General features: G+C 43.9%; 1 protein-coding gene across 1 annotated transcript in view; it reads left to right on the top strand.

Moving 5' to 3' along the window:
- LOC147455594 (protein RRP6-like 2) overlaps positions 1–23913 on the top strand; it is a 105023-nt gene that overhangs the window by 26430 nt on the left and 54680 nt on the right. Inside the window, exons 2-5 of the mRNA XM_086514339.1 lie at positions 10751–10906; positions 12369–12527; positions 23616–23699; positions 23781–23860. Coding sequence (XP_086370465.1) covers positions 10751–10906; positions 12369–12527; positions 23616–23699; positions 23781–23860 — 479 coding nt within the window. The remainder of the gene's footprint in view (positions 1–10750; positions 10907–12368; positions 12528–23615; positions 23700–23780; positions 23861–23913) is intronic.

Here is a 23913-nt window from a genome sequence, read left to right as displayed (position 1 = left end):
GTCACCAGGAGGTGTATTTTTCCTGTTGCCTTCTGTAAATAAGTATTAGATATATTTATTTTATTTTTACTTGTTTGTCCCAAAACCCTTGAAAAGGTGCAAGTGGACATTGCATGGCCAGTGTGAAACGGCTACAGCCAAATGGGTTTCTCACATCGGGGATTTAGGTCGGTCAGACAGGGACTGCCCGGGCCAGTTAGCACTGAATTCTGATGAGTATGGAAGCTCGTGTGCGCCAAACTGGAATTTGGGGCACTCGTCAAGTCACTGCAACTTTATAAGTTGAAAGGGGCCAGTAAATTAACCCACATTGTAGATGTTGGTCAAATGTTAGTCTTCAATGATGGTCAGGAGACCGATAGGGACGCCATGGAAGCATCTCCTAAAATTTAGGGAACTGCTATTTTTGACCGGAAAATGTGTTCGCATCATTAGCTCTGGAATGACAAGGGGAACATTTTATTGCTCTGTTGCCAAGTCAACTGACGCACCAGTTGAGATATTTTTAGCAGGGAAAGCCCAAACTTGGAAACTGGGCGACGTGTTAGCCTGTGAGCGATTCTGCCACTCTGGGAGGCAAAAACGAGTTGCATATCAACAAAGGGGGCGCCATTTTCAGCCTCAGGTGGATTGTAGCAGGTACAGAAGCTATGGAATGCTTACCTTGCCCTCTATGCACAGTATGGTGACGGGAGTGATGCCCCGCACGCTACATACTGCTCTCTTTCTCCCCTACGTACAGTATGTTATGCCCCACTAGTGGGCTTCTCATTTGACCTATGTACAACTCTGGGGGTTTATGCGCGTTTGCCAAGGCAAGAGCCTTCTGAACAAGAACCGGATTAGCTAATTGCTAATCCCCCACAGGTATGCACAGTTCCATCACGAAAGATTGCGAGTTTGGAGAGTTTTCTTTCGTGAAAACTCGTCCAATTCACAGGGGAACTGTCCCATTGCGTGCGGGTGCCCTTGGGACACGCGTAGGCGTGTTCGCTCCGCTAAAAACGATCCGAAACAGGGAAATTACAGCCTGCTGTGTTTTTCTACAGGTTTAGGGTTTCGCACCTAAACTGCAAGGGAACATCGGGGGAGCCTCGTGAGAGCCTTGGGATGCGTGTACAGGCTTTTGGGCTCCCGGTAGTGAAAAACAGAGAATTACAGCCTGCTGAATTTCTGTGACAGCTCACCAGAAACCTTCCAGATATCGAGGGAATCCGTCCTAGACCGGTGTTTTTGACCTACAGGGGTTTTTGCGCCGTTATGCTGCCAAAATCAGGTCGAAAACCTGCGTTTTCAGCCCTCGCCAGGTTTGGACAGCTTTGTGAAAGCTTGTGCGAAGTGGGCGGATCGTCTACTTTAATTTGAATAAAGAAATACCGAAAGGGGCGCCAGTCTTTGGGGCCTATAGGGTGTCGGTCTCGTGTGCGCAGTGACATTCTAGTCGCTGGACGCAACTGTGTTCTCTTCCCTTCTTAGTACTCTGTGTAAAGTTAACAGGTAATTGAAATAGTACCGCCCTGTACGTTGTACAGGCCGGTTATATTGCCCTTGGCTGAAAACTGTTTGCCCTGGGCCCCTTTCTTGTGGCTATTAAATCCATCGGAATCTCCCTTCGACAGATTGTTGGCCACTCTTGCATTCTCTATCAATTGAAACATATTTATGACAGTAGTCTTTGTGCAGTAGTCCCTGATTTTCTTGGGCAATCCGCAACAGTTCTTCTCAATTTGTTTTGACAAAGGCACAAACCTGTAAGAGGTGACTGGCAACAGTGCGGCCCAAAACCGTTTATTGTACTCTTCCAGATCCGCACACTGTTTAGCATTCAACTCGTGCCATTCCGTCATCACATCCACTTCAAAAGTGTTTGTCAACCATGCAGGCGCAAAAAGTTGTTTGAATTGGACCCACGTTGTTGGGGCTTGACCTTGGTTCAACAATGCGGTCCACCATTGAAGCGCATTCCCTTTCAAGAAAGTGGCAGCCTTGCGTATCTTTGAAGATTCCGACATAAGCTGCATCGAACTGCTGTATGAAGGTCAAAGCCTTTAATTGGTCCTCAGTTCCTCTGAAAGTTTCAAACTTCACTCCCTGCCCACCTTCCTTGTAATCCTTAGGCTGACTCAAAGGAGCCACATTATCATAAACAGGTGCCTGTAACAGTGGTGCTCCATGAGTGTTCATTCCAGCACTCGCATCAACTGTTTTCCCTGTCATATCTGCATTTTGTACGTATGGTTGCGAAAAACCAGCCATACCAAATTGTGTTCCAGGCACTCGAAACTGGCCATAGGCAAGAAGCGAAGCAAAAAGCAAAGCTTTGGAAAGAACAAGAAAAAGGCAAAGAAGATCACATTCCGACCAATTTCTGATAGCTCTACGGAGGAGTCATCCTCTGACAGTTCGGACTCCGATGACCACATGTTTTATGCGAAGAAGAAGCACTTTTACAGAGCCAACCAATACGATTTCTTCGAAGATAAGAGCAAGAAGGCAAGGGAATTGAAAGAGGGTGAACAATCAATAAAATCGTCACGTGACACATCCCAACCCTATGTGTCCGTGGACAAGCTACACCACAGCAGGGTTCAGTCAATTCAGTCAAGTCTAGATTAGCAGTGATCTGGCACTTTTGTGAGTCTATTCGTAGACCGTGCATGCCCAGTCACTTAGCATAGATGCATATACTCCGGTTGCACACAGCATGATCATCGGAATTCCCATCAGAATCCATTCGCATCAGTTAGGGAAATTTTCCAGTGCATTTAGCCTATTTTCCTATTTATTGGGATTTTCACTTATTATTTTTAAGTGACTTTCCTACAAAAGTAGGTAGGGCAATTTTGCAAAGTTAATATATAAGCAAACCAAAGTTCACACTTTCTGGCGGAAGAGGCAGCAGGAGCACCTTGCTCAACAGGCAACTTCTCAGCAAGACCAACCCCCGCGACTACTCTGGCGTTTTCTCCAGAGAAGACCTAGCGTTTTTGCATTAGATCAGCCTTGGCGATTTGTGCACAGTAGATCAGCCCCGGCGTCATCACGACACAGCAGATCAGCCTAGCGTTTTTGCATTTGCAGAACCCTGGCGACAGAAGGACCAATTTCAGCCCCTGGCGTTTTTGGATTTCAGCAGCAAATTAAGACCGGCATTATTCACCTAAAGTGTAGCAGATTCAGCCCGTAAAGACCATCAGTTTTCAGCCCTAAGAAACCTCATTTTTCAGCCAAGAAAACGCAGCCAAAACAACCATTTTCAGCCACCGAAACAGTCCCGAAATTCAGCGATTAGAAGATCTCAGATTTCAGTCGTCGTCGTCGTCGTCGTCATCAGCGTAGACCAAGTCGCATAGTCCATTGCATACGCATTGTACACCTTTGTGCAATCAAAGATTAGACCACTCTCGCCGACGAGAGTGGGGCCTTCGGAGGAGGGTTTTACAACCTCTCGGGTGTCGTATCTCTTCTCTCTCCTTCTCTCAGTCTCATTCACTTGCACGCACAATCCACTCACTTTGTTCGTGACCACAGCACTCTACAAGACGGAAAGCTCTCTCTTTCCCTAAGAACTAAAAGGAACCTTGAGCATAAAGATCACTAATCTTGAGAAAATACAACATTCATTCCGCTGCACCTAACATTGGTATCAGAGCTTTGGAAGTGCTCTGCATTACTCAAGGAAAGAACCACAAGAACCACGAGAATTTTTTTGCTTTTTGTGATCGCACGAACCCAAGTTTACCTGGGCGTGGCGATTCCTAATCGTGTTTTGTTGAAGAGTGACAGGAATCCCAAGAAAGAAGGGCTTGTCCAGCCTCCCCTTGTGTCTCTTTTCACTCATTGAGAGCGGACCGTGCACTTAGCGGCCGGCCAATCGACGTGAGGTGGGAAAAAGCAACCTTCGTGTGCCGCCAAGGGGTGCGCCCGCAGAAAAGGGTAGAACTCGGGTGAAGAGAAGATCCTTCTCCAACGCGATTTGCAAGCGAAAGAACATCTCAAGAACCCTAGATTCTCACGAATCAAGGACCTCAAGAACCTCAAGAACCCAAGTTCCTCGTGAACTTAAGAACCCAAGACCCCCAAGAACCCAAGTTCCTTGTGAACTTAAGAACCCAAGACCCCCAAGAACCCACAAGAACCCATGACTTCAGAATGGTCATCACTCGAAGCGGAATGGATACTTCGCTTGGAGGTGATGAGCACATGAGAGGCGAAGAAGAATTTTCCACACCAGGAGGTTTTTCCGACCCTCCCCCTTCACCATCTACGACAAAGATTGCACTAACTCCTATGGAGGAGTTGAAACAAGAAAGAGAAGCAGACAGAAAAGCCTACGAAGAAGACATGGCAACCATCGAGCGTAAGTACCATTCTTGCGACTCTTTTCTATTGTGCAGGCGCAGTTCGCCCAAGATCAGGAAAAGGAGACTCTCTCAGTCTCTACTTCTCCAAAGCATGAAACATAGGATTTGGATGATTGTGTGAAGCATGATGATGATTTGATTGACAATGACTTGCATGATGTTTTGATTGACAATGATAAGCACAATGATTTGCATGATGAGAAGCATGATGAATTGGATGCCAATGATAAGCATGATGATTTGGATGCCAATGATAAGCATGATGATTTGAATGATAAAGACAAGCATGATGATTTGCATGATGATCAAGATGTGATTTCTCACAAGCATGATGAGTTGCATGAAGATGATGTGATTGTTCACAAGGATGATGTGTTAGTTGATGCTTTTTCTAGCGAAGCTAACGTCGTTGTAGATTCGATCAATCACAAAAAAGCGATCTTAGCTTTCGAGTCGAGGTCCAAAGAACCCCCACAGGACGATTCGATCATTCAGGACGAACCGATCTTGGCTCTCGAGCCTTGGTTCAAAGAACCATCATAGGAAGTATTATGTGTTTGCATGATTGGTACGCACGCATTGTTCGAGTGTTTCATTCGTGAAGGTTTCCTTTATTTTAGTCAGCATCGTTATGTAATCCCTTTTCCTAGGCATGATATATTGTATGTTGAGCACGTTTCTCTCATGGATGAGCACGAATGTATGCGGATTGTGCATGAAAAGCTGAAAAGTTTGTATGTAAGAAAGTCGCATTCCATGTCTCTTACTTGGCATGACACAGTTTCCGAAAGAGCACATGATAGTATGAGCACTACGCATGGGCATTTCCATTGTGATTTGCCACAGTTGATTGTTTTCGATCAAATAGAAAAGATTCATTGTTTGCATGTGTTTGATGAACGGGTTGTCACTCCGTCTCTATGTTCATCTACAGTGCATACACAGTCTTTAGAGAAGACAATATTTTTTTCCTTCACTTTACATGGAATGGGTATGTTCATGGTTTTGTGTTGTAGATGGTTTCAGGAATTTTCAGCCATGGAGATTCTTGAAGACGAAAGAAGCAGGACTCTAGCCGAAGTTGACGCAATGAAGGAGATTCAAAAGATTTTTTGTCGCTTTCGACGCGGCCCAAAGAAGCAAGCGTTGCAGACCTTTATGAAGTTCAAGTACCGCACGACCCACACATCAGAGTGGGCAGGCGAAGAGTCCCTTCCAAGATTCCGGATGCTGTTGGCGATCTCCCTCGACGCCATACAGTTTGGTATCAGTACCTCACTTTGAAAAGGAGGGGATGTCACGTGACACATCCCAACCCTATGTGTCCGTGGACAAGCTACACCACAACAGGGTTCAGTCAATTCAGTCAAGTCTAGATTAGCAGTGATCTGGCACTTTTGTGAGTCTATTCGTAGACCGTGCATGCCCAGTCACTTAGCATAGATGCATATACTCCGGTTGCACACAACATGATCATCGGAATTCCCATCAGAATCCATTCGCATCAGTTAGGAAAATTTTCCAGTGTATTTAGCCTATTTTCCTATTTATTGGGATTTTCACTTATTATTTTTAAGTGAATTTCCTACAAAAGTAGGTAGGGCAATTTTGCTAAGTTAATATATAAGCAAACCAAAGTTCACACTTTCTGGCAGCAGAGGCAGCAGGAGCACCTTGCTCAACAGGCAACTTCTCAGCAAGACCAACCCCCGCGACTACTCTGGCGTTTTCTCCAAAGAAGACCTAGCGTTTTTGCATTAGATCAGCCTTGGCGATTTGTGCACAGTAGATCAGCCCCGGCGTCATCACGACACAGCAGATCAGCCTAGCGTTTTTGCATTTGCAGAACCCTGGCGACAGAAGGACCAATTTCAGCCCCTGGCGTTTTTGGATTTCAGCAGCAAATTAAGACCGGCATTATTCACCTAAAGTGTAGCAGATTCAGCCCGTAAAGACCATCAGTTTTCAGCCCTAAGAAACCTCATTTTTCAGCCAAGAAAACGCAGCCAAAACGGTCATTTTCAGCCACTGAAACAGTCCCGAAATTCAGCGAATAGAAGATCTCAGATTTCAGCCATCGTCGTCGTCGTTGTCATCGTCGTCGTCATCGGCATAGACCAAGTTGCACAGTCCATTGCATACGCATTGTACACCTTTGTGCAATCAAAGATTAGACCACTCTCGCCGACAAGAGTGGGGCCTTCGGAGGAGGGTTTTACAACCTCTCGGGTGTCGTATCTCTTCTCTCTCCTTCTCTCAGTCTCATTCACTTGCACGCACAATCCACTCACTTTTTTCGTGACCACAACACTCGACAAGACGGAAAGCTCTCTCTTTCCCTAAGAACTAAAAGGAACCTTGAGCAATAAAGATCACTAATCGTGAGAAAATACAACATTCATTCCGCTGCACCTAACAAAAATTTGAATCCTTTTCTGGATTCTGAGATGCTCCGAGGGCTTTGGCCTTCATCCAGTAGTTTGACATAGCCTTCTCTGGACGGCATTACTCAGAGCACTCCAAGTTATGGAGGGCTGCATCATTTTTGAAAGGAAATGCTCGAACATGGTGGTCACTCTTCTTCTGAGGAAAGAAGCCCCAGATAAATGGTTGAAGTTCAAACGATTGTTTATTTCTTCTTGGTTGACTCGGGAGTTCAAACGAGATGTAAGAACCGCTTGGAACCATCTTCGGATGACCAAGGGTGATTCTTTGGACGCATATTGTGAGAGGGTTTGGGATTCTTTTTTACCCATCCCATCACTAGCATTTTTACAGTGCATAGACCTATTTTCCCTATTTTTGACATTTTTCACTTATTTATTAAGTGACTTTTGTTGGAAACTGAGTAGGGCAAATTCCATAAGTTTGCATAAATAGAAACCTAGCGCTAGCACTTTCTGGTAGAAGAGGTAGCAGGAGCACCTTGCTCAACAGGCAACATCTCAGCCGGACAACCCCAGACGGCCTAGCGTTTTTGCATCCCCAGCAATGATCTAGCGTTTTGGACAAGATCAGCCTAGCGTTTTGCTTTGGCAGGACTCCCGGCGATAACAAGGAACAGATCAGCCCTAGCGTTAGTGGTTGGTACAGCAGATCAGCCCCGACAACTATCTTGATTGCACTAAAACCCTTGCTATATGCCAATGTTACCATACATAGGGTTTGGCATCATGCCTTGCATACCCCCAAAGACTATTTCTCGCATATATTGCTTGTTTCTAGGCGCATAACCAGCCATGCTTTGAAACATTGATCCACCCCCAAAATACTCAGGATGTACTTTGGGTGGTGAAAAAACTTGTTGCATAGCTTGGAAACTGGTTTCCTATCCATTTGATGCAACATTTGGACTGTGAAAGGCGGCTGGATGAACTGGTAAAGCCTGTGGAATAGGCATCCTAACCACCTGTTTGTGGATAGAAGGAATTTGGCTTGGAGCCCCAACCGACTTTGCAACATGAGAGTGCTCCCTGCCCTACTGAGACGCACAAGGGACGGCTTGAGCCTCAATAGGCTCTACTGCAGATTCCTTGTTCGCTGTGACAGTGGTGGCGCTTGCAGAAATTCCATAAACCTAGGATTTCGCACCCACCGAAAAAACACATTCACAACAACAACCAATTGTGTCTTGAACGCATCCTTGTCTAGTTGCCCAGTCATATACCCTTGGACCTTGTGGAGCATTCAAATCAACAAAAGGTACAGGTAGGGGTGGCCGTGAACTTTAGCCACACTCAAACACTGGAGGAGGAACAACGTGTCTGTCTTGTGAAGAGGAACCCTCTTCCCTGGTATCATTTGTCCTGTTAGCCATAGTGTAATTCCAAGTTCCTGTGCTCTATGTCTTCGCCGCAAACCAACCAAGGTTCGTTCTATCCCGGCGACGGAACCATGAAACTGGCCAGTAGCTTGTTAGACTTTAGCTTTCACCCGAATCTTTACTTGATAAACTTTATGACACAGAGAAACTTCACGAATAAGCCTGTGACTGGAATTAACACTTCAAACAAAGCACGGCTTGGGAACTAGAGTGCTTCCAAGCAGACACCGACACCCTGTAGGCCGGCGCCCTTTTTGGCATTTCTTTATTCTTATTAAACTTGGGAGAAAACCTGCAAGTTCCTACAAGTTGTCCCGCTTTTACCGGGCTGAAAATGGTCTACTCTAGCCCGATGTCGATAGCATAACTGCAATAGGAGGCTTCACAGACAAAATCCCCATTCAAAAGATGACTTGCTTGGCATGTTCAAGCACTTTCCCAAACCTGGCTAGAATCTGCAGCACGCTGAATTATCTGATTTCTGCCTTGAAAATGCACCAGAACACCTGCACAGTGATCCCCTAGCTTCCTTGAAGCTCTTGGGGATATTAGGGATCAATTAGGGTCAAAACCCTAAACCTGCAAAAATATACAGCAGGATGTAATTTACTGTTTCGGGCTTTGTTTCGCGTGCCGGTCGCATTCATAGCAAGCCCTCGAGCTCCCACACCTATAGGGCTACTTCCCCTATGAATCGGACGAGATTGCTCGCGTGAAATCTCTCCGAGTTCACCTGTACTTGTGGGGGATTAGCAATTAGCTAATCGAGCACTTGTGCAAGAGGCTCTTGCCTCGGCAAACGCGCATGAACCCACACAATTGTACATCCAGATGAAAAGCCCTCGAGTGGGGCATTATGTTTTTGTATTCAAAGGGGGAGAGAGATGCACAAAAGTGGAAGCATCGTGCTGCATAAGACAAGGGAGAAGGCAAGCTTTCCATTAAAACTGTGATCACTTGCTCCCACTACTCACACACAAAGTAGGCTCTTGATGAAGAAAATCAAGCTCCACTCTCAAAATGGGCGCCCCATCTTGGGATGAGTCTGGCAATTCGACCTGGAGCTGCCATGTGTCCCTTATCCCACAACTTCCTAGTACCCACAACTTACAAGCGTCGTGAGGGGCCTAAATGACTTTGATATGAGCCTAGACAACCCTTTATTACCTGGATTTCAGTGCCGACTAGCCCGACCAACTCGTGGCGACCAACCCTTCAGTGTTGCGGGTGAAACTCTCGGCCGTCGGTTGTTTCATACTGGCCATCCAGCCATTTGTGACTTCAAAAAGAGGGTCCCAAAAAAATAAATAAAAATCAAGGGAAAGAAAACAACAGATAAGGTTAGTGATTGCCACAGCCTCGTGACACTCTTGGCTGCAGAATAGAGATTATTGCAAATGTTGATTATTGCAAAAAACATACCAAGGAAGACAAGCTGCTTCTTGAGCTGTGTCGTGGGGCCTTTCAAGGTGTCTCCATAGCGATGTTTTTACAAGCGTTTGCAATTTGGGTGCTCTCATTACCCAAGCAAAGGATTTCTGGACAAATGTGAGATTTGTAAGCTAGTGGTTTGTGGGATCCGAGTGGCTTGATTGTCTAGAAATTTTAATGCCAAGTTCTAGTTCAACAGAATGACACAAGATTGCAGATGAAAATGAGGGGTAGGGTAGGGAGACATAAATAGAGGCATTTAATGCCTAGTAAAGCTTGCTTGGGCCTAAGGTGTTGGCTGAGTTTCCTTTTTTGGAAGAGCATTGGCAGATTCAAAATTGATGCAATTTGACTTCATGTATGTGCTTTCAAGTTGCATAATGTTATACTGACATGTATGCTATCTAAGTAATACTTAAGTTAATAGTTATTGATGTTTACGTGAACGACAACTAGAAGATTTTACTCATTCCAAAACTGCGCACACTAAAAATTTCCAATTTTCACATGAGAGACATCAGATAATAAAATGGGCATAACTTTTTTTTTTTTTTGTTGATATGAATAAATCATAGCCAATTCCTCATCAAGGACATTGTTAGAGCATCTATAGTCTCAATTGCATGCTTGAACATTATGTGCTCGACAAATTATGCATGACAAAATTGCAAAAGGCAGCTTGTTTTAGAGGATTTTGAAACATTGAATCTCAAAAAATATGTATTCTCTTGATGTCAACCTATAAAATCACTATTTTTCATAGGTCTGCACTAAAACAACATCAGCTATTTGACACGAGCTTTAAAAGACCAAAAATTGCATCCTAATCAACATTTTAAAATTTGCAATTTCTGGTTATTATCGATAATAGAAGTGAAAGTAAGGCTTTTGAGGATAACGTTTCCTTTTCTAAATGTTAGTATCCATTACAAATGATTAGAAATAGGAGAAAAACGATACCTATAAAAAGTCATAGGTCTTTTATTAAATTGTCGAGAAAGCAAAGTTAGTTTTGTTGAAATCTTCAACTTAAAACTTCTCATGAATTTATTTAAAATGGTCTTTGTAAGTGTTATCTAGAGGATGCACAAAGCATCTATTGACTTTTGTTTTGTGGTGTGGATCTTTTCAGGAGGAGTTACAGAATATGACTTTTGAGGATGTTCCTATAGGTGTAATTGAGCCCAAGCAGCCTGCATCTTTGGAACAAACACCCTTCACTTTTGTAAATTCTCCCTCGTTACTGGAGGACACTGCTGCCAAACTTGCTCTGGAGCGAGAAATAGCTGTAAGGACTTGACCTTTCTTGTTGGTCTGATTAATGTGTTTTTCATAATGTCCAGTGGTATTCGCAAATTTCTAGCGTCTTCATGCTTTTGTATTGTAGCCACTTGTTTAAAGATATAGGAACATTAAGATATGTATGTAAAGCACTATATTACCTTCAGATATGTTGTTTTATTGTCCCTCTATGGTGTCTTTTCTTTGCAGATTGCTGCAGTCTCATGAGAACAGCTCTTAGAAATTGTTGTACGAAACAGTGTGAATTCCAAAATTCAAGGCAAAGACTGTTGAAAAACTTGATGCTGGCTATCTTTGAATGCATACATGATTGTTGCAATTGAGACCGAGTGTGCAGCTAACATTTTGTAGCAACAGAAAACCTTGATTTGTGACATGTGGTTCTGAAGGATTGAATTGTGGCATGCTTGTCTACTTTAAGAGGGCAAACCTCAAAGAAATGGTCTTATTATTTGGGAAAACGTGATAAATCATACATGTTGGGAGCTCCGAACTTCTGGAATGTTTCAAATTACTATAGAAACCAAATTTTTAATAACAGCCTGGAACTGTTTTGAATACACCAGTGTTTAGTAAACTTCCATTGTAGTTTCCCTTGTGCTGGATTGTGTACCCTGAAGGGAACCACAATCCCTAGTTTTGAGCATATACTACTTCTTTGAGAGATATATAAACAATGCAAGATGATCACCATACAATGATGCCATGAATTCACGAGTAACCAAAATAAGGCAGGCTCACAGGAGTAAACTGCAACAAGCAAAAAACATTAAGCACCAAAACAGCAAGAATGTTGCTGAATGGAAAGGCATAAGTGGCAGACAAACCAAGCATAAAAATGACCACTAGCAAGACAAAAGCCTGCACCAAATGCCGCTGCTGAGGATCTGTTTTATTCTGCGAGAAAGCTTTCTTATTTTTATTATAATTTTCATGCAGTTGTGTTAGCACACATTAGATGTATCCTAGCGTCAGTTGGTGCAGGGCTCTTTTCTTGCTTGTGGCTATTTCTATTCTTGGTTAGTCGGTCCCTTTTTGGCAATTTATAAAACTCATGCCATGGTTGTACAGTGATCATCTTGCATTGTTTGTATATCTCTCAAAGAGTTGCTGAGGATCTGTTTTATTCTGCAAGAAAGATTTCTTATTTTTATTATAATTTTCATGCAGTTGTGTTAGCACACATTAGATGTATCCTAGCGTCAGTGTGGGGCTCTTTTCTTGCTTGTGGCTATTTCTGTTCTTGGTTAGTCCATTCCCTTTTGGCAATTTATAAAACTCATGCCATCATTTTACAGTGATCATCTTGCATTGTTTATCTATACGGTAAGTAGTGCTGAGGTGTTTTATTGTTATAGGTGAAAGGTTTTTTGTGATCATTATAATTTTCATGCAGTTGTGTTAGCACACATCAAATGATATTAACTTTGTTCTTGTCTTGCAAATAGGTTGACTTGGAACATCATCAATTCAGGTCTTTCCAAGGGCTGACATGTTTAATGCAAATTTCTACACGCTCCGAGGATTTCATCATTGATACTTTAGAGTTGCGGAGTATCATTGGTCGCTATTTGTATGACATATTTTCAAGCTCCACCATACAAAAGGTAGATGTTAGAGAGAATTTAGGTTTGGTTGGATGTGATGGAAGTCATAATTGTTGCGTAATTACTTTTAAATCCCGACACCTTTTTTTCTTCTTCCTTTTTCCTCTCAAAGCAAAACCTCTCTCTCTCTCTCTCTCTCTCTCTCTCTCTCTCTCTCTCTCTCTCTCTCGCACATGGGGACTTCCTAGAGACAGACATGCTCGCATAGCACTTGAATCCTCTCGACAATTAGCCATACAAGGAGATACAACATGCTGGTATGGGGAGATGACATCATGGTTTCAGGCACATGGGTTCAGCATAGACAGGCTGCCACCATTCCATCACTCATTGGATGCACCATCTCTCACTCTTACACAGTCAGAGATCACCAAGCTCATCCTCCAAGACCTGACCCAGCTAGACACCAGGAGGACATGGATACAACCAGCCCAGGAATTGGGCACGAAGATGGCTTTCTACAGAGACCACCTTCTCCAGCTTACGGAAGATGGTTTTGTGGCGAGACCCAGATACATGGATACCCACTTGTCTCATGGGATACGATGTGCTATTGGCCAGTTACGCACATCTTCTCACCAGTTGCAGATTGAGATTGGGAGATACAACGGAGTACCAGAAGAGGACAGGACATGCCCCTTGTGTAACATGGAACCGGAGACAGAGCTACACTATACATGCCGCTGCCCCGTCTACTACGAGATACGAGGCCGCTTCCATTGCTTGTTCAGAGAAGGTTTTGGACCACTCTCAAGAGTCATGGGATACGAAGACCAGAGATGTCTGGGTTTGTTCTTACTCGAGCTGCGTAGACACAGAGATAGCCTGATGAATGGCGAGGCTAGCCAGTCTCAAAGGCGGATCACAGACTTCTTCAGAGCAGACACGGGACAGCCGCGAGAGCCACTCCCACAGCGGAGCTCCCCCTCGTCTCACACCAGAGGCACACTGATTGATAGAGCGATTGAACTGGGGAAATCCAGGCGCCCGCGACTGCGAAGAACTACACAGCACCGACGGAGGCTACGACAGAAAATTTGGAGCACACTGCCAGGCATGCACGACGCCCGGTCAGACTACTAACCATGGAGGAAATTGATGAGATTCGCCAACGACCGATGCTAGATTTCTTGTGATTCTGCTATCCCAACAAGCCGCCCATTCTTTTGCTTAGTTATTACTTGGCTCACACCGACCTACCTACTTAGGACCCCATAGTATATATCTTTGTTTTGTACTGTTGTTAGGTTATTTTGTTACTCTGACTCTGTATCAGATCCACCACTTTGTAACTTTGAGGTCTCATAGGTCATTATGGCCTTTTGAAGACGTTAATATAACATTTCATTTCTCTCCTCAGATACTCCCCTACCTACATTCAGTTCAGTTTTGTATCAGTTTTGTTTCATTTGTCTTTCCGATAGACGGATGACATACACACCATGTACATTTGATTTGTCTCATAGGCCGATTTCGGCCTGACATAGACGTTAAAAATCTTTCTTTCTCTCTCTCTCTCTCTCTCTCTCTCTCTCTCTCTCTCTCTCTCTCTCTCTCTAATAACAGACCTTGAGTTCAGCTCTCCTCGTCGGATAGATCTTTAAGGTCTCTTGGGATAGTTTCCTACGACATTAAAAACAATCTTCTTCTCGGGTGTGTGTGTGCGCTAATAAAAAGAGGAAAATGGTATAACCTTTCTATCACCCAAGTGTGGTAGATTGGTTATGCCATGTCCCTCTTGAATAACAGGTCTTGAGTTCAACTCTCCTCTCGGATAGATATTTAAGGTCTCTTGGGATAGTTTCCTACGACTTTAAAAACAATCTTCTTTTCTCGGGTGTGTGTGTGTGGGTGCTAATAAAAAGAGGAAAATGGTATAACCTTTCTATCACCCAATGTGGTAGATTGGTTATGCCATTTCCCTCTTGATTAACAGGTCTTGAGTTCAACTCTTCTTGTCGGATAGATCTTTAAGGTCTCTTGGGATAGTTTCCTACGACGTTAAAAACAATCTTCTTCTCGTGTGTGTGTGTTCTAATAAAAAGAGGAAAAAGGTATAGCCTTTCTATCACCCAAGTGTGGTAGATTGCCATTTCCCTTTTGATTAACAGGTCTTGAGTTCGACTCTCCTCGTCGGATAGATCTTTAAGGTCTCTTGGGATAGTTTCCTACGACGTTAAAAACAATCTTCTTATTCTTCTTCTTCTTCTCTCTCTCCTCACACCAAAGGCACGCTGATCGACCGAGCGACCGAGCTAGGGAGCTCCAAATGCCCACGACTGCGAAGGACTATACAACATCTACGGAGGTTGCATCAGAGGATTCGGATCACTCTAGCCTGACATGCACGACGCCCGGCCAGACTACTGACCATGGAGGAGATTGATGAGATCCGGCACCGAACGATGATGGATCTCTTGTGATTTAGCTCTTTTTGAGGATACACCACATTGTGTTGTATTAGCTTCCATTCACTACTTTAGTACCCCTTATTTTCAACACCTTTTTGTTTGTTTTTGGTACTCAGGCTTTGTATCAGATCCATCACATTGTAACTTTTGGTCTCATATGTCACTTTGACCTTTTGAAGATGTTAATATAACATTTCGTTTCATTCCATATCTCTCTCTCTCTCTCTCTCTCTCTCTCTCTCTCTTTGTAGGGCTTCTATTCTTTTTAGTACATAAAAGGAAAATTGCCAATTACAAAAACGCTCACAGCCAATTAACAAGATACAAACAAAGGTGAAAAAATGAAGATAACCATCATGGAAAAAGATATGGGAAAAAGCAATCGTGTAAAAGGGATGAGATAGGAAGCTGAGAAGCAAAGACTCTGAAGTAGCCAGCACCCAAAGACTACATCCCTCTAGAGACTTCCAATACTAATTAGTGGCTAACCACGGGAACATTGTATCCCCATAGAGACAGGCTGATTACCATCTACACCAAAAATAGCACCTTGTAATGGAAGATCTGATATACTCCAAGGAGAGGGAAAGCCGCTGGCAACTCTAGAAAAGGAATTCACTGGATAGCAATGTACCTGTATCTGTTCTTGAAGCAAGCAATACGAAAATACTCATACCATGGGACCAAAAACACTAGTGTCTCCAGGATGAAGAGAGAAGAGAGCTCATGACATCAATGCGAAACGTGTCTGCAATGAAACTTTTCATTCCAAAACGCGGAGTTAGTTTTGGTTCAAAACGTTTTACCCCATAGGCAAGAGGAGAGTAATGTTTAACCAAAATGTCGATACAAAAATCTACAGAAATGCTCTGAAACTTTTCATTCCAAAACGCAGAGTTTTGGTATGAACGTTTTACCCCCATAGGAAAGAGGAGATATGAAAGTATACATAAATCGATTGCCCAAAACGGCCCATCATTTTGGGCCTTTGTAAGAAACTAAGGAGCGTTTCAACCCAGCTTTTACAAGGTGTACTTGGATTCTGAGGGTGTTCTGTAACAGACTTGGACACTCCAAGTCAAGAATCAACCGCGACAGCACCAAATAACCACTTCAAAAACAATTCACAGATCACAATAGATTTGCAGTGGCCCGGCGGAGTTCCGTGCCTAGAGATATTGGCCCCAAAGACTGGCGCCCCTTTCGGTATTTCTTTTTGTATTAATCAATCATCAAAGTACAAGAGAGCAGTTAGGGTTTCACTCTCAGACTCTGCGTCCAGATGCTCTGAGAAGTGAGGCCCTCACCACTAATTTAAAGGTTACAAGGGATGCCCAAAAGCAAAGCCCCAAAAGCTTTTAAAATCAAAAGCATCAGTTCTCTCTCTCTCTTAGAGAGTCTTTTCTCTTTTTTTTAATAAAGAAAAAGCAAAAGCAAAATTCGCGTCGCTCATCATTTTCCAAATTTTTTTATTTTTTTATTTTTTAATAATCCGCCTCCGCGATTTCCGGAATTTAGGGTTTTTGGCAAAAATTAGGGTTTGCAGGAATTTTAGGGTTTCTGGCAGAAATTAGGGTTTCTGCTGTCCGCCACGTAATCACTTTGTGACATACCCCCCTCTTGAAATCATTGTAATCGACCGCGATTACGCCTGCAAAACCGACAAAAGCCATAAACCGTCTTAGCAGACACTGACTGTTAGTACCTACGTACTAGGAACACACATCTAGCACATGTACAAAATCGACAGTCACATCACACGACATCACAGGACATCACCAGACATCACAGGACATCACATGACATTCAACATTCATTCGGATCTTAGACCATGATTTATCGGCAATGTAGCTAGCAATCACATCTAGGTCCAATCGGGACCTCATCGATGTCCGATTGACTAACCCCTATTGCAACCATGTCTATTCGAGATCAAGTAGACCAAAATGCTGCAGTCATTTCGTCTATCAGTTCCTGCACTCACAAGAAGTCAAGAACAAATCAGTATCATAATCAGGAATTCCATTTCATAAAGTCATCCAGCAGAATATTGTCAGCTCTCAGTATCCCTGAAGCTCAAAGAGACATCAATGACTTTAGTATCAAAATCGAGGCATCTGTTGACAAAGGAGCGGAGTAACTCCCCTCTTGTGCATCCCACTGCACCAGATCTTCGGCCAAGCTGAATTCTGGGTTCCATTTGGAGTAGACTATGCTAAACCAAAACATCGAGGTAAAGTTTCACAATCCGAGGAGTATCTACTAGGTCCTCCTCCTCCATCCACTTCGCATCAAATGCAGGAAAGTTCTTGAACTTAACCAAGAACCCGCCTTCGGACTTTACCCTTCTTTGTATCATTATGTGCCAAAATCTGTTCAGGAACAAGGATCTCCTCGTTTTCTTCCACTTTGGGTTGCTCATCAGGCTCCCCATCATCAGGCACATCACCCTTAACAGGTTTCAAGAGACTCACATGCAATGCACTGTGAATCCTCCAAGTATCTGGCAGTTTCAATCGGAAGGAGACATCATTTATCTTGTCAGTAATCTGGAAAGGTCCGTAGTATCACATACTAAGCTTTGGAAAAAGCCTCTCCTTTCCCTTGTTCTTTCGTAGGTGTGCCTTCTCAAAACGTAAGAGCACCCAATCATCCTCCTTCAATTTCATGTCGCGACGATGGCGATCCGCTGCCTTTTTCTGTCGTTCTTGAGATTTCTGCAAAGTCTCGCGAACCTTGGCAAAAGCCGTATCCAGATCTCGCGTATATTCATCCGCTTCAAAGATCTTATCTTTCGTGCTCAGGAAGGGTGGAACCTTTGCAGCACCTTCAACAATCTCAAATGGCGCCTTCCCTGTGGACGAGTGTATCGTGTTATTGTAGGCAAATTCCACCAAAGGTAAATATCTTTCCCATTGAGTCTTCTGATCTGAGATATAAGACTTCAATAAATCTAGAACCACTGAATTGGCAATCTCGGATTGCCCATCAGTCTGTGGGTGGAACGATGACGAGAACTGCAACCGCGTGCCAATGTTCTCCCAAATTGCCTTCCAAAACAAACTCGTAAATATGGGGTCTCTGTCGGAGACAATTGTCTCAGGCATGCCATGTAATCTGAAAATCTGGGCCACAAACAGTCTCGCCAAGTGATCCGGCTTGACTGTTTTCTTCACTGGAATGAAATGAGCCTGTTTGCTAAATCTGTCAATAACAGTCCAGATACCATCGTGACCACTCTGTGTTCTCGGGAGATCAAAAATGAAATCCATCGCTATACTTTCCCAGGGGCGGGTGGGTATGGGTAAAGGCTGTAACAATCCCTGTGCTTTATGCCTGTCAAACTTGACCTTCTGGCATACCAAGCAACTGCGCACAAACTCTTCCACATCTTTCTTGAGTCTCGGCCAAAAGAAATATCTCTCTACCCCTTTCATGGTGGTAGCAATGCCGCGGTGACCCGTAAAAGGTGGACAGTGGCATTCAGTCATAACCTTTTCCCTCAACGGCTGTGTAACGGACAACATAGTCTTTTTCATCAAGTAGCCTTCCCGAAGGGAGTATCCCGCTACTGTCTCCCCATCTCGTATCCGTGTAAAAATATCTGCAAAATCTGTATCTGTGGCATACTGATCGACCATATCCTCGAAGCTCCTATGATGTATCGCGGAAATAGCCAGAACCAACGGTTTCCGAGACAAAGCATCTGCCACCACATTCTTCTGTCCCTGCACATGGACAATCTGGAAGTGAAACTGTGACAAGATGTTCGCCCACCGCATCTGCTTTTCCGAAAGCTGCTTCTGTGACAAGAAGTAGCGCAAACTCTGATGGTCTGTAAAGACAGTAAAATCCGCTCCGAGTAGGTAATGCCGCCACTGAGTAAGAGCATGGATAACCGCCAAAAGCTCTTTCTCATAAATCTGTGCTGTCATCTCTGGCCTAGAGAACAAACGGCTCTCGTAAGCTATGACATGGCCTTCTTGCATCAAGACCGCACCCAGACTACGACCACAAGCATCACAATATACTTCGAATGACTTCTGCAAGTCCGGCAAAGTCAAAATAGGTCCCGTAGTCAATTTCTCTTTCAATGTCTGAAAGGCAGTCACCTCTGTGGGTCCCCACAAAAAAGGTACTCCTTTCTGTGTCAAGATATGCAAAGGGGAAGCAACCTCTGCAAACTTTCGTATGAACCGCCTGTAGTACGAACACAGTCCCAAGAAGCTTCCAACTTTATGGACATTCCTCAAATCGGGCCAATCACGGATAGTCTCTATCTTGGCCGGGTCCATTTGCACTCCTGCTGCTGACACAATGTGTCCCAAAAAGTGTATCTCTGGTAGGAAAAAATTCACTTTTCTTTGCATTAATCACTAACGTGTGATCTCGTAATGCCTGAAAGTCTTGAAGCAGATGATCTCTGTGTTCTGCCTCATTCTTGGAGAAAACAATGATGTCGTCAAAGAAAGTGCCAACAAATAGCCTGTACTCTCGAAAAATCCTGTCCATCATCCGGTTAAATGTCGCAGGAGCATTGGTTAAGCCAAAAGGCATCACCAAAAACTCAAATAACCCAAAAGTCGTCCGAAAAGCTGTCTTGTAGACATCTCCTGGCGCTATCCTGATCTGATGATATCCACTCTTCAAGTCAATCCTGCTAAAGCACGAGGATCCCTGTAACCTGTTGAGTATATCATCGATCCTAGGAATCGGAAATCTGTTCTTGATGGTGATTTCGTTGAGAGTGCTATAATCGATGCACATTCTCCAAGATCTGTCTTTCTTCAAAACCAACAACACTGGAGAGCAATACGGTGAAGTACTAAGCTGGACAAGACCCTTTTCCAAGAGGTCTTTCACTGAGTTCATACTCTTTTCATTCTGTACTCGGCTCACACGATAAGGTGGCCGATTCGGTGGCGTGCTTCTAGATATCAGATCAATGGTATGATCTTCAGGCCCTCTCAAAAGCAATCGGCATGAGCGTGGAGAAAAAAATGTTGGCGTTCTTTTCTTCAGGTCAAAACATATTCAACCTTTATCCATCGTTCAGTTCTCCCAAAAGAATGAGTAAGAAAACTGAAGTTCATCAAGTACAATATCTAAGCCCTTCATTTATCAAAGTCGCTTTCTCGGCCCGGTAGTCAACCACGGCGTAGTTCTTGTGGTACCAAGGGATCCCGAGTAGAACGTCACTCACGTGCCCTGAACACCCCTGTCATTGCAAACGAAGTTTGCCAATGCTCGGTGTAATGGCAACATCCCATCCGGGTGCCAGTCGAACTACCTCCGCTTGTGGCGTCAGTCTGTCGGGCGTAGTTCCAAATCGAGCCGCCAATTCCAAGTGAAAAGAAGTTGGCCTTGGCTCCTTCAAAAGAGCTTCCTGATCCTTCACTTTGCCCCGAAAGCGGCAAAGTTGTACTTTCATTCATTAGATTCGGTGCAGGTCCCACGCCATGTGGTACCAGTTCTGCTTTTCTATCTGCCTTTTCTGCCACATTCCTCAGCTGCTCTCGAACTCTCAGACCTGTCGTCGTTTTTATCATGCTGTTCTTTCTGTGCCGTATCAGGGCACTTCGCGGAAATATGTCCCTGTTCCCCGCATCCAAAGCACTTCCCCTCTCTGATGAAGCGAGCTCTCTCCTCAGGAGTAAGCTTGGGTCGTGCATCCTTTTTTTTTTCTCTGGGTTGCTCTTTTTCATTCTACTTTCATTCCCAGAAGTCTGTTCGGCTCGTTGTGTCATGGCCTCATCTGTGGGGTAGGTCAGACTGCCAGAGTGAATTGCAAAGCCCCGCTTCGCATGACTCATCAACTCCTGAATAGAAGCTGACTTCTGTTCCAAGCAGTGGTCTCGGATCTCTGTAGGTAAACCCAAGGTAAACCGCTCAATCTGTTCTCTGAACGAGATCTTCTTGAATGAAGAGGCGGGTAGAAAAGAGCTCCAGAATCTTTCACAATAAGAATTCACTGTATCGCTCTTGGTCATCCGGAGATGGTTCCAAGCAGCTCGTATATCTCGCTCAAACTCTTGAGTCAACCAAGAAGAAATAAAAAGCCTCTTGAATTTCAGCCATGTAACTGGCACAGTCTTGCTTAATAGAAGCGTGGACCACCAAGTACGAGCATTCCCCTTAAAGTAAGAGGCAGCTCTCCGAATCTTGGAGTGCTCTGAATAGCGTCCTCCCGCGAAAGCGATGTCAAACTGCTGTATAAAAGACAAAGCCTTCGAAGCATCTGAGTATCCTCAAAAGTATCAAACTTGAACGAGTGGCCACCTTCCTTAAACTCTCGGACTTTCTTGCTTTTATCTTCGAGAAAGTCATACTGGTTGGCTTTGTAAAAAAAAATTCTTCTTGTTCGCATAAAACTTTCCGTCATCGGAGTCTGAGCTGTAAGTAGACGAGTCCTCAGTAGAACTGTCAATCTCTGGGCGAGATGTAGCCTTCTTTGCCTTTTTCTTGCCCTTTCCGAAGCTTTGTGTCTTGCTTCACTTTTTGCTTTTTTCTGTCTTCTTCGCTCTAATCCGAGGAGCTAGAAGAACTGTCAGAAGAAGAAGAAGAAGAACTGGGTAGGTCTTCAAACTTGACGCGCTTCTTCAATTTCTTTGCCTTGTCAAATGTCGACCGACGACCTAAATATCCCGGGAAGTCAGTGCCTTTCTTCTGCTTTTTGCCGTGCTTTTTGGCTTTCTTTTGCGTGTCAAAAAGCTTAGCAATCCGTGTATCAACCACGTTCTCCAGTTCCTTCTCCGTATATTTCTTGGAGGCAGAAGGTTTCTTGAGAGCGGGTTTCGGGAGTGGTGTTGTGGTTCTCTGCAACTCCATCTGTACCTCTTTCAAAGAGGTCTGGTTCATATATTTTGCCATCTTCGGGTCCTTGGCAAAATTGAGCATCATCTTTGTTGCATCGCCAATCAATTGACGACGCTCCATCTCTCTTTGCTCCGCCTGAGTAGGCCGAGGCGGGCCATACTCTCTGTCTGAATCTTCGTTGTGATCCTAGCCCGCATCTCCAGATGCAGAGGGAGTCGACTGATCCTTGCATGAAGCCATAGGTGCCGTGGAAAAAAAATTCGGGGATCGGATTTCCCGTAGAAGAGAAATCGGCCGTGCTCTGATACCACTGTAACAGACTTGGACACTCCAAGTCAAGAATCAACCGCGACAGCACCAAATAACCACTTCAAAAACAATTCACAGATCACAATAGATTTGCACTGGCCCGGCGGAGTTCCGTGCCTAGAGATATTGGTCCCAAAGACTGGCGCCCCTTTCGGTATTTCTTTTTGTATTAATCAATCATCAAAGTACAAGAGAGCAGTTAGGGTTTCACTCTCAGACTCTGCGTCCAGATGCTCTGAGAAGTGAGGCCCTCACCACTAATTTAAAGGTTACAAGGGATGCCCAAAAGCAGAGCCCCAAAAGCTTTTAAAATCAAAAGCATCAGTTCTCTCTCTCTCTTAGAGAGTCTTTTCTCTTTTTTTTAATAAAGAAAAAGCAAAAGCAAAATTCGCGTCGCTCATCATTTTCCAAATTTTTTTATTTTTTTATTTTTTAATAATCCGCCTCCGCGATTTCCGGAATTTAGGGTTTTTGGCAAAAATTAGGGTTTGCAGGAATTTTAGGGTTTCTGGCAGAAATTAGGGTTTCTGCTGTCCGCCACGTAATCACTTTGTGACATGTTCTGTCTGAGCAGTGACTCCAGAGCAGTTGTACAGTTTACTTGAACTTCCATTAATAATTAAATACTGGTTGAGGCACCCACCTTAGGGTTTAACACATCTCAAAGAGGAACTCCAACTTTCTTTAGTCTCTTGCAGGTGTTCTTGTGTGTAAAGCGTTTGCACCTTCTATTGCTTGCCCTTGAAGTACCAACCAGTTTTGATGGTATTGAAGCACAATCTATTAATTTCTTGTGGATAATCCAATTCAGGTATAGCAACAAATTTTCAACATGGAGATGGCTCCTGAAAATACTCAGGAAGAGAAGATGAAGAAGTGGAAGCTACTGTGGAGGAGGAAGTAGGTGAAGAGCATACAGGAGAGGAACATGTCGGGGAGAGTAGGCACCTTGGCTTCACACCTATGGTGCTAGCTATGGGCTCAAGCAAACCCCTGGGACATTGTTCCGTCCACCTACTTATAGAGTACATAGGTGCCCCATATAATCTCTGATAGCACCCGAAGAGTGTGAAGAGGTTGGAAGGGCCTCTCCTATGGGTGTCAAAAGCTTTGTCGTATCCACAAAGCAGCAATGTGCCCTCTGCGTCCGTGCCTTGGCCTGGTCTGTCAGGCAGCACAACGTGAAAATTGATGAATGCTGGAGAAAGCTCTTAAAACCAGCCTGCCCTGAAGCATGGAGGGTTTTTTATTTTTTGAAAGAGGGGCTAAGTTTTGTGATGAAACATTTTTCTTTATGTCTCCTACACAGATAGCTGTTGAATTTGTTGACCATGAAGTGTTTGCCTTCACATATTTACTGCTATTTTGGAGTACCCAAGTAGGTGACATCCAAGGAGATTACTGTGTTTAAGCACTAAATTTAGATTCTACATGTAATTAAAAAATGCAGCTTTCGGATCGCTTGCAAGTGAATTTACCTTACAGTGATTGCTACAAGGTTTTATCTGATGGCAATTATAATTGACTTTAAGCATCTGCGTTCTTTTTTCAGGTGATGCATGGGGCTACCTTGGATGTAATGTGGCTGCAACGTGATTTTGGTATTTATGTTTGCAACCTTTTTGACACTGGCCAGGTCAGTCAGTCTCAATGGTAGTTTGTGCACAGTGGGGCTTTCAGGGGTTATTGATGCCCTAAATTTTTAAAAATTTTGCAGGCGGCAAGGGTTCTTGAGCTTGAAAGTTTTGGTCTCGCACACCTCCTAACACGGTTCTGTGGGTTTACTCCAGACAAAAGGTAGGTTGTTACTTGCAAAAAAGTAACCTAAAACTCGTTGTGCATGTGCATTT

The sequence above is a fragment of the Adiantum capillus-veneris genome, chromosome 6 (genome assembly GCF_014529385.1).
Source record: "Adiantum capillus-veneris isolate H3 chromosome 6, ASM1452938v2, whole genome shotgun sequence".
NCBI classification, from domain to species: domain Eukaryota; kingdom Viridiplantae; phylum Streptophyta; class Polypodiopsida; order Polypodiales; family Pteridaceae; genus Adiantum; species Adiantum capillus-veneris.
Note: the sequence above shows the minus strand (reverse complement) of the source record. Positions and strands in the feature narration are given on the sequence as shown.